At 41.1% G+C, this 12,437-nt stretch overlaps 1 protein-coding gene across 1 annotated transcript in view; it reads right to left on the bottom strand.

Annotated features, from left to right (window-relative positions):
• Positions 1-1,182: 1,182 nt before the first annotated feature.
• Positions 1,183-12,437, bottom strand: part of LOC117147013 — a 63,742-nt gene continuing 52,487 nt past the window's right edge. The window contains exons 2-4 of the mRNA XM_033313698.1: positions 2,067-2,256; positions 1,612-1,845; positions 1,183-1,488 (exon numbers count right to left, since the gene is read on the bottom strand). Of these exons, the coding sequence (XP_033169589.1) occupies positions 1,370-1,488; positions 1,612-1,845; positions 2,067-2,256 (543 nt within the window). The 3' untranslated portion in view covers positions 1,183-1,369. The remainder of the gene's footprint in view (positions 1,489-1,611; positions 1,846-2,066; positions 2,257-12,437) is intronic.

Raw genomic sequence — 12,437 nt, 5'->3', positions numbered from 1 at the left:
AAAATCACAAAAAGCAAAAAATATTTGTATGGAGGGGGGCAAGGCGAGCCACTTAATATAGAGATTTATGCTAATCAAGCAAAAAGTATTCGCCGAGAGGGGTCTCAACTCGGTGACTTCGTCATCTCATCTGAACTCTGCCGGGCTCAAATGGAATGGAATCGAGGGGAGTGGATCCTACTCATACTAAATGAAAGTGAAAATTCTTATGTAATATGCTAATATTTCTTGGCGCGCCTTGGATTTGAATTTTTGCAGTTGTTGTTGTTTTTGTTGCCAGATTACGAGAGATTTTTATAATTTTAGATTTATGGAAAGGGACTGAAGAAAGCGCGGAATCCAGAGAAGTTTTATCTTCTCAACGCTGTTTTTTTTATTTTTTCTGTCATCTAATAATCGCCAACGAAATTTTCAGATTTGTTTTTATTTTAGCAGCGGGGGGTAGGGAAAAAGAGCAGAAATTATCGTATTTTGTTTATTTGGTTTCGGCATTCATTTCTTGGGCCTCATTTATTCACAATTGGACGCGTTTGTGCTCAAACTAATTAATTGAGATTTAAATGTGCGTGTAAATGGAAAGTTGTATACTTTATGGCCGCCATCGCATTTAAAAATATACATGTGATCTTCTCGTAAATAATTTATTAAGCCACATAATTTGGGATTAGATAATGAAAAACACAAAAAAGCCGTAGTAGATGCGTATTTGTGTGCCGATTATGGCTGCGTATTAAAAATCAATTAATCTGGGGAGAAAACATTCATTATGCTAATAAGGCCGAGTGAAGCGAAACACGACAATTGATAAATGAGTCGGCGAATAGGTGAAATGAAAACAAAAGCCATGAATTAATTGAACACATTATTAATGCCGAATAATCCGGCGAACAAGTTTGCGTCCAAATGGGCAAATGCAGTGCAGAAAGTATTTAATTAAGGGCTTCGAAAAAGTTTAAATCATATTTACCCCAAAAACATGGCTCCCATTTTGAAACCAATGCAATTTTTTTGTGGCAATTGCAATTAAACATGGTTGTAATGATTATTCATATTGTAACTAATGCGTTAATATATATATTATATATTACGGCTAAGTTATCCCTTAATTTCCCAAACATTCGAAGGAAGCAGGCACAAAACACTTTGGTTGTCAAATAAATTACTTAATTTAATTTAGCTCGCTTCAAGCAATCGCACAAACTTGATTTAAAAACATAGCTGTCCGCGCTGCGCACATGCATTTTAAATGGATTGAATAAATAAATGAAGCCGAAGTGCAAACAAATCACTTGGCGCTCCGCATTACACATTTTCCATTTCCAATTTTCAATTTCCCGATACTTCTCGATTTTTCCGATAAATGGGCGCGTCAGTAGGGATTATTGCAGCAGCAGTTCTTGATGAGGGCGTGCTCGTAACAGGATTTGGCATACAGCAGCGAGCAGTCGTAGTACAAACACTGGGGCGGTCTCAACTGCGGGGCACCGCCTGCGGGTTAAAGCGCATTACGGTCGGCGTCAAATTGAATAAAATTAATAAATGCAGGCGATTAAAGGGCGTGCATAAATAATGTCGCCAAAGGCATTCGCCCCCAAGCCATTGATTAATTACCTGGAAAATCGCAGCAACAGGCATCGTGGACCATCTTGTGCGAGCAGTACGAGTAAACCGACGAGTCGCACAGCGGGCAGCCCGGCTGCTGCGGTGGTACGTAGCCGCCTTGTCCCGGATATCCGGCAGCGGATCCGGGTCCAAACCCAGCCCCAGGCCCCAGACCACCCGCGCCCACGCCACCGAAGGAGGGACCCAAGCCGTTGCCGAAGTTCTGGCCACCAAATTGACGCGCTGAAGGAGCAAGAAATCGGTTGTTTACTGGCCTAAGTCAACTCTGGAGTTGGGTCACTACTATAATTGATTCATTTGAATGTGAGCAATTTGCTCTTCAAATGAATATCCAATTTAAACTTAAACACACTCATACAAAAACATTTATGAACGATCATTTCAAATAGCCAACAACTTAACTTGAGCAAATGACTTATTTATTTTTAAGTATCTTTACTTACTTGAACTTTCCTGTTTTGCCGTCACCACAACGATTGCCATTAGAACGAGCAGCTGCACGTGGCTCACACTGCGTATGCGCAACATTTGGAATGCCGGTAGAAAGAGATCCTCTGGGAAAAAAGTCGAGTATCGCGTCTCGAGTTTGGGATGCCGAGTGATGATGCTGATGCTGGAACTGCCGTTTGTCGACTGCAACAAAGGAAACCTTTATAGAGTTGTCTGCCGGGCCGATCGGTGCGGCTTTCGCTTTCAACTTGTGACAAATTCATATATAATTTGATTTGATGGCTCTTCAGACAGCACGACAACAAAGCAAATGACACGACAGTTGATGCTCAGATCTCGGATTTCAGCTTTCCAGCTTCTCCAGCTGAGACCCCAAAAAACCAAAACCAAAACCGAAAAAAGTCATCGAAAGTTACGGGGGCCGCCAATGCTGAACCAAATCGAAGCACGGGGTTTTATATTATTTTATTGTTCGGTTCGATTGGTCTGACAGCTTGATTGGCAAAACTCAGCTGAAAACTCCCACGCAGTCAGATTCAGATTCAAAATTCAAATTTCGAATTTTAAAATTTCTGGCTGTTGACACATTTCTTTCGTTTGGCAGCGAAATCAATTCGAATTCAGCCGCGGACTTTTGCCACCTGCAGCTGCAGCCTTGTTCAACTTTTACTTTTCCACTTCATCTCGGCCTGTTAATTGCTTCATCTGCCATGAAGCCATCCCATCCCGAAGTTATTTTCCCAGACTCGCGGAAGCGGTCGCTTATGTAAAATTAATAAGACATAAAATAAATTTCGAATTATGCGCATAAAACAAAGATCAGAAAGGGTTTGAGTTCGTTTTTTTTTTGTGTTTCGTTTCGAATTGTTAATCGTTTAAAGCGAAACGCGGAAAGCAAAGTAAAAGTGTTTCATTTTGATTGGGTGCGAGTTGCTAATAGACCTTTGGATATTTGGCCATTATGCTAATGGATGGCGAGTGCAGAAATCACATTCTGGAAGATTAAACTATTTCAAAATCCCGATCTGTATCTGATACCACCCCGACTGCTTTCACCAGCGGTAATCTCGGTGCAGCAGCGAAAGTCCCTTTGCAAGTCGGTCGGAACTGCCGAAGTGGCTCCCAAATGTAATTTCATTTAATTAACTGGCAACTACAGCAGCTTTTGACCAGTGAATTGAGCCCGGTTTAAGTCTGCCCAAGAGCAATTTGAATGCAGCTGATGAAAGTGAGCATAAAATGGGAGCCCTTTAGAAAACAAAACAAATATGATTTGTACATTTCCACTGCCCTTTGCATTCATTTTCGTTTTCGTTTTCATTTCAATGTTGATTTCCATTTGCACTCGAGTATCTGAGTATCTGTCAGTACGTGTATCTCGCTATGTGCTTGTCGTCTGTCGCTCTGCGTTGATTATCTTGTAAATTTGTTGCACGTTTTTTGATGCAAATCCGCTTGTCATGTCTCTCCAAACACACACAAAAAATTACACAAGTGATGTCATCACCTGCTGCAGATGTTGATATGCAGATGCAGATACATCCCTATAGAGATACAAATGCGTACTTGTAGATAACAAGATGGATGGGCCTCCCTCTATTTAGATCTCACGCACGCAGTGTCACAATTTTCGGCGAGGGAAAGGTAAAATGCCCAATATGTAGGCCAGTCAGCTGAACAATTTGTATCTGTATCTGGAGATGTACATGGGCAAATTTTCAATTCGTTGGGCAAAAAGATGTGAGATGGGCTTGGCTGTAAACATATCAATTGGAATGGGGCAGATGAATAATATGTTACTCTATGTTTTAAATATATATTTTAGATACTATATTTTATATATATATTCAGTGCATCTGCGAGCAGAAAACCATAAAAACAATAGAACAGTGCGACAACCGCTGCGAGCCACATTGGTTTTCAGATGGAAAAATAATCTAAATAAAAAGATTTGAAGGTTTATAAATTAATTAATTTAAATGTAGATTATTTTTTAGTTTTAAGATATGTGTAGGTGAGCTTCATAAAAAAAGCCTAACAACCAATTTTATATTAGCACCAGTTTTTTTTTAGGTCCAGTGTACGCTGGCGATCGAGCGCGTATCTGACAGATACATGTGACGTAACCGCAGACGAGGCCTTACTTTTACCACGCGCGTCATCGGCATCTCCCTCTCTCATCTCCCATCGGCCATCTCCCTTCCTCTCAGCTCACGGCATATTTATTGGTTTTCGTTTCGCTGGAATTTATCTCACTCTCTCCCCTTTTTTTCTGTGTTTTGAATGAGTATCTTGAGGTTCGTGTTCGTCTTGCAGGTAAACAGGTCACTTCTGCTTCTTACACGACGACCACTTTCCAGTCCGCGATGAGTGACCTCAATTAAACGCCCGCCACGCCCAGTTACCGCACCTGTGCCCCACCAGCCCCCTTTCAACACGCCGTCCCGCCTCGTTTGCCTACCTGTTACCACCTGCGATTGCTCGCCCATTGTCCACTGACCACAAAAATGGATGCCGCAACCGAAATTCCTTTCTGGCCAATTCAGAAATGGTGAAAGGGGCCACTTGGGGGCATGGAAATGGGCATGGTCCACAAGGCATAAGCCAAATTAAACTCGTAAACAATGCACGGCAATGTAATGGCCATCGAAAAACCATTTTGTTTTGTATAAAATATTTATTTGTGGGCGCTTTGATTTATATGCCGGCTAAAAACCAATTGGCCACCGCCAAAATGCAATGGTAACAATCGTAACTTCCGCCGCACACTTCCATAATTGAACGTGTGAATGGCGATTAGTAAACTAGTGCTGAAATTTCGAATTCATTTGTACGAAAATTACAACATTTTAGGGAATTAAAGCATTAAAGTTCGCACTTTAATAGCCAAATAGCAAAACGAAACTATTGATAAGCTTTCTGCAGTTCTACTTCAACTTAAAGCCTTTTAGTTACAAACTTCGGAATATAAACAGGCTAAAATCCCTACACTTAGAGATATATTACTTCAAAATTTTAAATTAATAATTTTAAGGACGTCTTAAGTTTAAATTTAAAGACAAATGTGTAAATAATGCATTTTATTGCAGAGAATAAAACTAAAAATAGTAGAAATGTTTCACTTTCAAATCGAAACACAATTAACAAAGTTACGTATTGCAAAAATACACTTCTGGCGTACCTTTCCATAAAAACAACTAATTTAGAATGAACATAGTTTTTATAATAACACAAACTAACTTCTGGCAAAAACTCAGTTCACATTAATTATGTTACATGTCGTGGACGATTTATTATTACAACGTGAATATTTTGTTTATTAGAAATATGCTGCCGAACGAGTGCTGTAGTCGTTGTTATTCTTATTAATATTATTATTGTTATTTTTGTTGCTCTAGCTGCCTTTTGTTGTTGCTAGCTCGTGTTTTGTGGCACAAAACCAATATTTGCGCTCTGTGGAGTTCTTCTCGAATGTGTTGATGGTGCCACTGATGTGTTTGTTTATGTTTGTGCTATATTTGCCCAAGTTATTTGCAGACAAAATGTAAAAGTGCCAATATTTAAAGGAAATAATATGTTAACATGAGTTGGGCTTTCAAACGAAAGTATATTTTAAATAAAGCAGATGGCTGCTCATAAATTCATTTAAAAGTTTACGATAACCTAACAAGCGAAAAGAGCTGTAATTAAATTGTATCCCCAATAAATTGAATTCCATCTCCGCTCAGAGGGGTTCATTATTAAGGCCATGAAAAATAAGGCGAATCCTGAGCAATGCAGGGCATTCATTTAATATATACAGAATGCCTGCAGCTGTAGATAAGCTGTAAACTGAGAACTGGGAAATGCGACTCACACTCACATAGTTTTTCCGAGAGCAGAGAAAAGAAAACGCCAACGCTTCTCTGCGGAAAATATGCAAATTAGCTTTATTATTTGACAGTTTCTATAAAATGCAAAAGCCACAAAAGGCTGAGCAGCAGCAGCTACAACTTCATCAACGTCAATGAAAACTTTTAGGAACGTTGGGGGAGTCGTTAGCTCGTCGTCCATCCAAGTGTTTTGCCGACCAGACCCGCTCCGCTCCGCCCCGCCCCGCCACGCCCCATTTCCCTGCCCATTCCCATTCGCATTTTCCCGGAAAATGGCACCCACATCGCTCTGGCTTATATGACAAACTGAAATGCAATAAACAAGTTGACAACTCTGACAATTTGGACAAGAGAAACATGTTAAATGCTGGGAATTATGACAAGAGACGAGGAGTCGAATCCAGGATGAGCAGTCACAGTCAAAGTCAGGAGCAGGACCAGGGCCAGGACCAGAACCAGGACCAAAATTGAGCGGGGGGGTGTTCGGCAGCCAGGGAAACCTGGGGTTGAGGGGAAAATGGCCAAATGAGAGCAAACAAACAAACGGCATAAAGAATAAGTAATAAGCATGCAAATGCGTCAAGAGAGCAACTCTCCAGATGCAAAAGATACAAAAGCTCGGTTACTGCGGCATGGGTTTGCCATGGTATCTCATGGATACGATATACTTTTTCGGCTTAATTACTTTGAGGAAGGAAGCCAGTTAGTTGCCCGGCTCCGGGGACCCCTCTTCAAGTATCCAAGTATCTAAGTATCTGCCAAGGGAACTGCCCAGCCATAAAGGGAATAGATACTAGATACTAGGTACTCGTACTAGGTCACTGTTTGTTTCGACAAGTTTGCCGTGCACCGGTCTTGAGACTAATCAATTGTCAGTTTTTAGCAGAGTTCTTGCTCGCAAATATGATTCGTTCTTGTCCTGGGCTCTGACAACTTCCCAGATAGCCATAGACACTAACTTATAGTAATTAGGTAAAAGAATGCCTTGCAGAACCAAGGTTTGATTCTTTAAAATGCATTTAATTTAGTATTGTTTTCGTTAGAATAGCATGTGCTGCCACTTCTAATTTTCACTCATATCCCTGGAACTTCTTCTTCTTTTTTCGAGCTCCCCAAGTTTCCTCGTTGATTGCCGAACAAAAATGTAGCAACAAACAGAAATTTGCTCCAGATACAAGATACTAGATACTAGATACACATGGATATGACATCACATGGGGGCCTTTTACGGCCACCGATAACAAAGAAAGTTGTGCCAAATTTCGTTGCCTTTGGGTGCGGGAATTTATTTTCAACTTGGGTCAAATTGATTTGGCAAAATTTAGAGGGGCTCTCGAGTATCTGCGCGATTGCAGGGCCAACAAAAATTATTACGACCGGCGACTAAATAATTTTATTTGCCCACTATTGTTGCCTGATTTGTTTGTTGTTTATTGCGCTGCTGTTCGCTGCTGCTGGCATTACAAAGTCAACACAATGAAATTGACCAACGAGCGGTGTTGTCATTGTCATCAATGTTGTTGCCATGTTTCTGCTGCCACCGACGGGGGCAATATTTTGTTAGGCTTTTAATTGTTTGCCCCCGTTGTGGGGCCAATAAAATGATGCAAAACTCTGCCACACAATAGATAGGCGGGCAAAAAATCAGCCGTTTTGTTAGCAGTTGCATAGGCAACCCTGCGGGTTAAGCTGCGGGGCAAGAAAACCACTTAGTACTGGTCAGAGAACAATCTTTACTAAATGTATATAAAATGGAGCATTAAATATACATACAAATATGTACGACTTGCAGCAAAAGAAATCAATCTTAAGATCTATCTATTTACGTGTGCAACTTTTGAAAAACATAACATTGCTTGGCGTTTTTTATACTTTTGAATTAATGTAGGCATTATTATGAGGAAGCGTCAGTTATTTTTTTCATGCGTAGCCAGTTGTAACATCTTGCAGTTTACTTACTTACGAATTATGAAACGCCGCACCCCAAACTCTTTTCCCCATTATCGTTAGGGAGCTGGTCCGCTGATTACCGGCGCTTTTCTCTTGACCAATTAAACAACAAACAAGCAAAATGAGGAGGGGGCCGATGGATAAACATCTAACAAGCGAATCTCTTTCGTTTTTCTTTCGGCTTAGCCTCTTTTCCCAGTCCAGAGTTTGTACATATTTTCGGGTCTAATCCCGGACATCATCAGATCAGCAGGGCCCCGTTTTATGCAAGCCCTGGTTTTCTTGTTGATCCGATCACGCCCAAGTGTTAAGTGGCCCATTGTGGGTAATTGCATCATGGGGTTCAGTTTTGAGTTAATTCGGGTTGGGCAACCAGGGGTACGAAAATATGAGCACTTGCACTTGAATTGCTGTTGTCTCCTCTTGAATTTTGCCGTAGTTTTTAGTATTTCTGGTGTTGCAAGTGCAACCGGAACATCTCTCGGTATTTGCATTTCAATTATGCACTGTGGCCACGGCCAAGCACACGAGGGGATTGAAGCGGCTACGAAGACCCAGAGCAAGACCAAGACCAAGTCTAAACACACAACAGGTAGACAAACAAAACAGTTGCTGGGAAAGCGTGTCGAGATATCCGTGGGGTAATGGTGATGGCGATGGGGACTGCGGATTTCGTATCTCGAACTTAGGGCTTGGAATGGAGAACTGGGGACCGAGATTGGGGCTACGATGCAGCATCCCAGAGTCAATAGATGTAGGCACTGCGAAATTTGCATACACTGACCTTGGTGATTTCGAGATGGCCTCTCTTCCGAGTCGCATTTCCATACCGGTAGGTAGTGGAGTTGGCCAAAAGTCAGGATTACTATAACTCGGACTTTCGCAAATACCAAAGGTACCCTATAAAAGGTCTGAGAGTATTTTGGACAAAGCGATTGCTTATATGAAAGTTATAAGCATCTTATAAACACCTTGAGGTACTAAACATGTTGATTAGGCTCGTGATGGCTTACTAAGTTGATTAAAGAGATAGCAATATATATGCCAAGATGATCCGATAACTTACTTGGACCTTAGCAAGGGCATTTGTTGGGCGAAAGGTGCGGAAGTGCCTTGAGATGATAAAATATTTGCGTACGCAAAAATGTGGCAAGGAAAGTGTGGACACGGGGCGTATTAGTGTTGGGTTTGGGGTTTTCATAGTCGCAAGTCGTAAGTCCCAAGTCCATTGCTGATCCGAAGACATCGCCTGCAGCTTGTGTGTGCGAGTGTGTGCAAATAAATAAGCATAAATATAGTTGAGTACTTGTGTAATTACGGCAAATGTTATTTGATTTTGGCACCCCGTGCCAACACACGCCCCTCTTTACCCCTCTCCGCGCCGCCGGAAAACCAACCATTGAAGACCGAAAAGACCGCAGTTGCGTGCTCCAAATGATAGTGGGAAATGCTGGATGTGGATGTGGATGTCGGCTGGAGGACGGGTGATTTTTGTGATGGTATATGGCACATGGTGGGGCAGAGGCGACCTGGGAGCCCACTGGCTGATATTTGCACATTTCGAGAGCGCTGTTGCTGCTGCTGCTGCTGTTTGCACTTTCGCCCAAATGCCAACACAACCGAACAGCAACAGCGACAGAAAAAGATGCGAAAACCGAGCAAAATAATAATAAAAGCAAAATAAAATTCGCATATGTCTGCCGCTTCTTGGGCAACACACAATCTACTGCCCCATTATCCACCCAGCACAGAGAAAAAAAAACGATACTGACGATCATTGGGATCAGGCGAAAAAAGTATCTTTTGAAGAGGTTGTATCTATAAGATCTTAAATGTCTTCAATAACTATCTATCGATTTCAGAATGCTAAATACCCATATCTTAAAAAAATTTCATTATAAGCTTATTGATCTTAAATATTTTAGCACGTACTTATGTATATAACGATATTTTATACTGTATCCTTAAAAAATTTGTCTTTATATTTATATATTTCATAATGGGTAATATTTAGGTTTACAAACCAACAACTATTCCTTATGTTATTTATCTTATTGATTCCTATTCAATAGGCGCAAAAGGGGTATAGTGTATGATTTCTTCTGACCTTCTTTCCTAAAAACATAAATGCGTGTTTTTTTTAGTGATTCTGGTCTGAATGCGACAGCTTTCGTACTGCATGCATGCAGAGCAAACAAACAAGCTTATGACATATCAAACACAAAGCATACAGCGCATAATCAGCTGCTCGATGCTGGGCTCGATGCCAAGCTGGTGCGGCTCTCAAAAGTTTCCATGACAGCCATGTTCCGCTGAAAAGGAGGCGGGGCACAGTGGGACCAGAAGACCATTTTAGCAAGCAAAAAATTCGACTTTGCAAATGATTGTGCGAAATATACACACGCTGGAGCTGAATATATTATTCCAGGTATATTATTCCAATTCGCAAAAGAAATTAGAGTTACTTTTATAATATTTTGATTCCATATACAACACACCTTCGACCTCTCATTCCAGTGTGCCGAGGCTGGCTGGTGGTGCTGGTAGCAAACAGAATGCCGCACGTCCGGTGTGTGGCAACTGCAACTGCAACACCCCAAGCCCCCACCACCGCCAGCGAAAGGAAGTCCTTGTTTGGGGCTATTTTAGGGATGCATTTGTTTTCGAATTTCTGCAAAGTTCACGGCGGAGCGGGAAAATGCGTGGCTAATTAACCAGACGTCGCAGCAAAAGGCAATCCGATTATGCCAATATGTAAGCCAAATGTTGTGTTGCCTTGGAAAATGTTCAATTAATTTACAGCATTGGTAGTAAGCAATGGAGAAGGGATTAGCCTTTCAAGGGAAATGCTAACCGAATATCAATGATTTCGTTGATTAAGCTTAATTATAAATATCTTGGGTAGAGTTCGATTTGTTGTTTTCGTACGGTAAATAGATTAAATTATTAGAAAGTCATTAAATGTACTATTGTAAATGTTTAACTTATCTTTTGGCCAATTAAATAGATTTTTAACAGTCCAATCAAGCGACCTAATGATGTGAACAATATGGGAAACCCTTCCGATAATGAGTACATAATTGGCAATAATTATTTAAAACTTTCGATCCTCTCCGGCATTGTATAATCCCCGCTGGCCCCTCCGTGGGATACCGAATTCAGCCACGCCCCTGATCAGCAGATCGCCCCGGGGGATCATCTCGCATTGACGGCTTGTTTGCCTCTTGAACTGCCGAGTGTCCATCAATGTGGCCGGACGACTACCTGACCACCTGATTAGATAATAACCAACGACCCACCGAATGCCGACACTATCGGAGGTGTTGACCCCGAAAGTACCCCCTCGATGGCCAGACGACTCCGCCCATGCTGTTGATTTTGGATAGCCGCTAATCGAAAGCAATGCGTGCAATGAAACCCATTTGAGCCATTTGAGAAGCTGAAAAGGGCGCCTCGAGGCGTTGGCCAGCTAGCAGTGAAAGTTAATTGAACACACGGCCGAAATGAAATGAAAAACACGGCCAAAACAACTGGCTACCGTTGGATTTCACGTTGAAATCGAAATCGAAATTGAAGTTGAAGGCAAAGCACTTGAGTGATCAACGATGGCAGGTGACAGACTCCGCCGTAGGGAAAATCGCCGGATGACATAAGCGGGACAAGTGCGCGACTTCCCCAAATTGCGAACCCGGAAAATGTATTATATACATCTTAGCCATCGCTGAAGTGGCGACACTTTTTCGTTTTGGGACCCTTTTCGCATGCAACCAGCCTTTATTTGGTTTGCGTTGAAGGTGAACAGTGGTCCTAATCCAATTCAAATAAAGATTTTTAAATACTTATGCATGATTATTAAGAAATAAAATGTTAACTGCATGACTGATGATTTTGGCACACATATTATACCTTTATTAAATGAATTCCAATTAAATTGTTACCTGTCTAGTGCCGACCTACAGTGCAAGGTAAATAATGGTTGAAAATATCCGAAAAAGTGGTAAACAAAAATCACCGCTACTATCGCAGGTAAACACCATAATTTAAAATTCAACTAAGCGCTGTTAAAACATAAGTGTGCTCACAGGTAGTTACACAGTTTCGGGGAATTAAGTTTTGGCCATTGCGCAATTTTTAAATGCCTCTAAATTGTAAGGTACATCTGTGTCAAAAAATCTTGTGCAGAAAAAAGAAGCAACTTCGAATAGTGTGCAATAATTACAATTTAATTAAGTGCCCAATGTAATATAATATATATTTTTTGAACTTATAGACTTGATCATAACGTTGTTGTGTATTAAATTAAGAAATATGATGGTTCACTTTTAAGCCAATAGTTAGGTTATGACTTAATGGGCGGCTTTCAAATACTATAGAAAATTATGTTTACATAATTTGGAATATTATTTTAATGAAATACGCTGCATCCCAATAAATCCTAAATGCTTTCTCTGAACACTTTGGCGATCGATCGGCTGGCACTCCTCCATCTGAAGATCTCAATGGTTGGGCCCATTTTGCGCAATGGGTGAAAGTCGAAGAGGG

Source organism: Drosophila mauritiana, chromosome X (genome assembly GCF_004382145.1).
Source record: "Drosophila mauritiana strain mau12 chromosome X, ASM438214v1, whole genome shotgun sequence".
Lineage (NCBI taxonomy): Eukaryota > Metazoa > Arthropoda > Insecta > Diptera > Drosophilidae > Drosophila > Drosophila mauritiana.
Note: the sequence above shows the minus strand (reverse complement) of the source record. Positions and strands in the feature narration are given on the sequence as shown.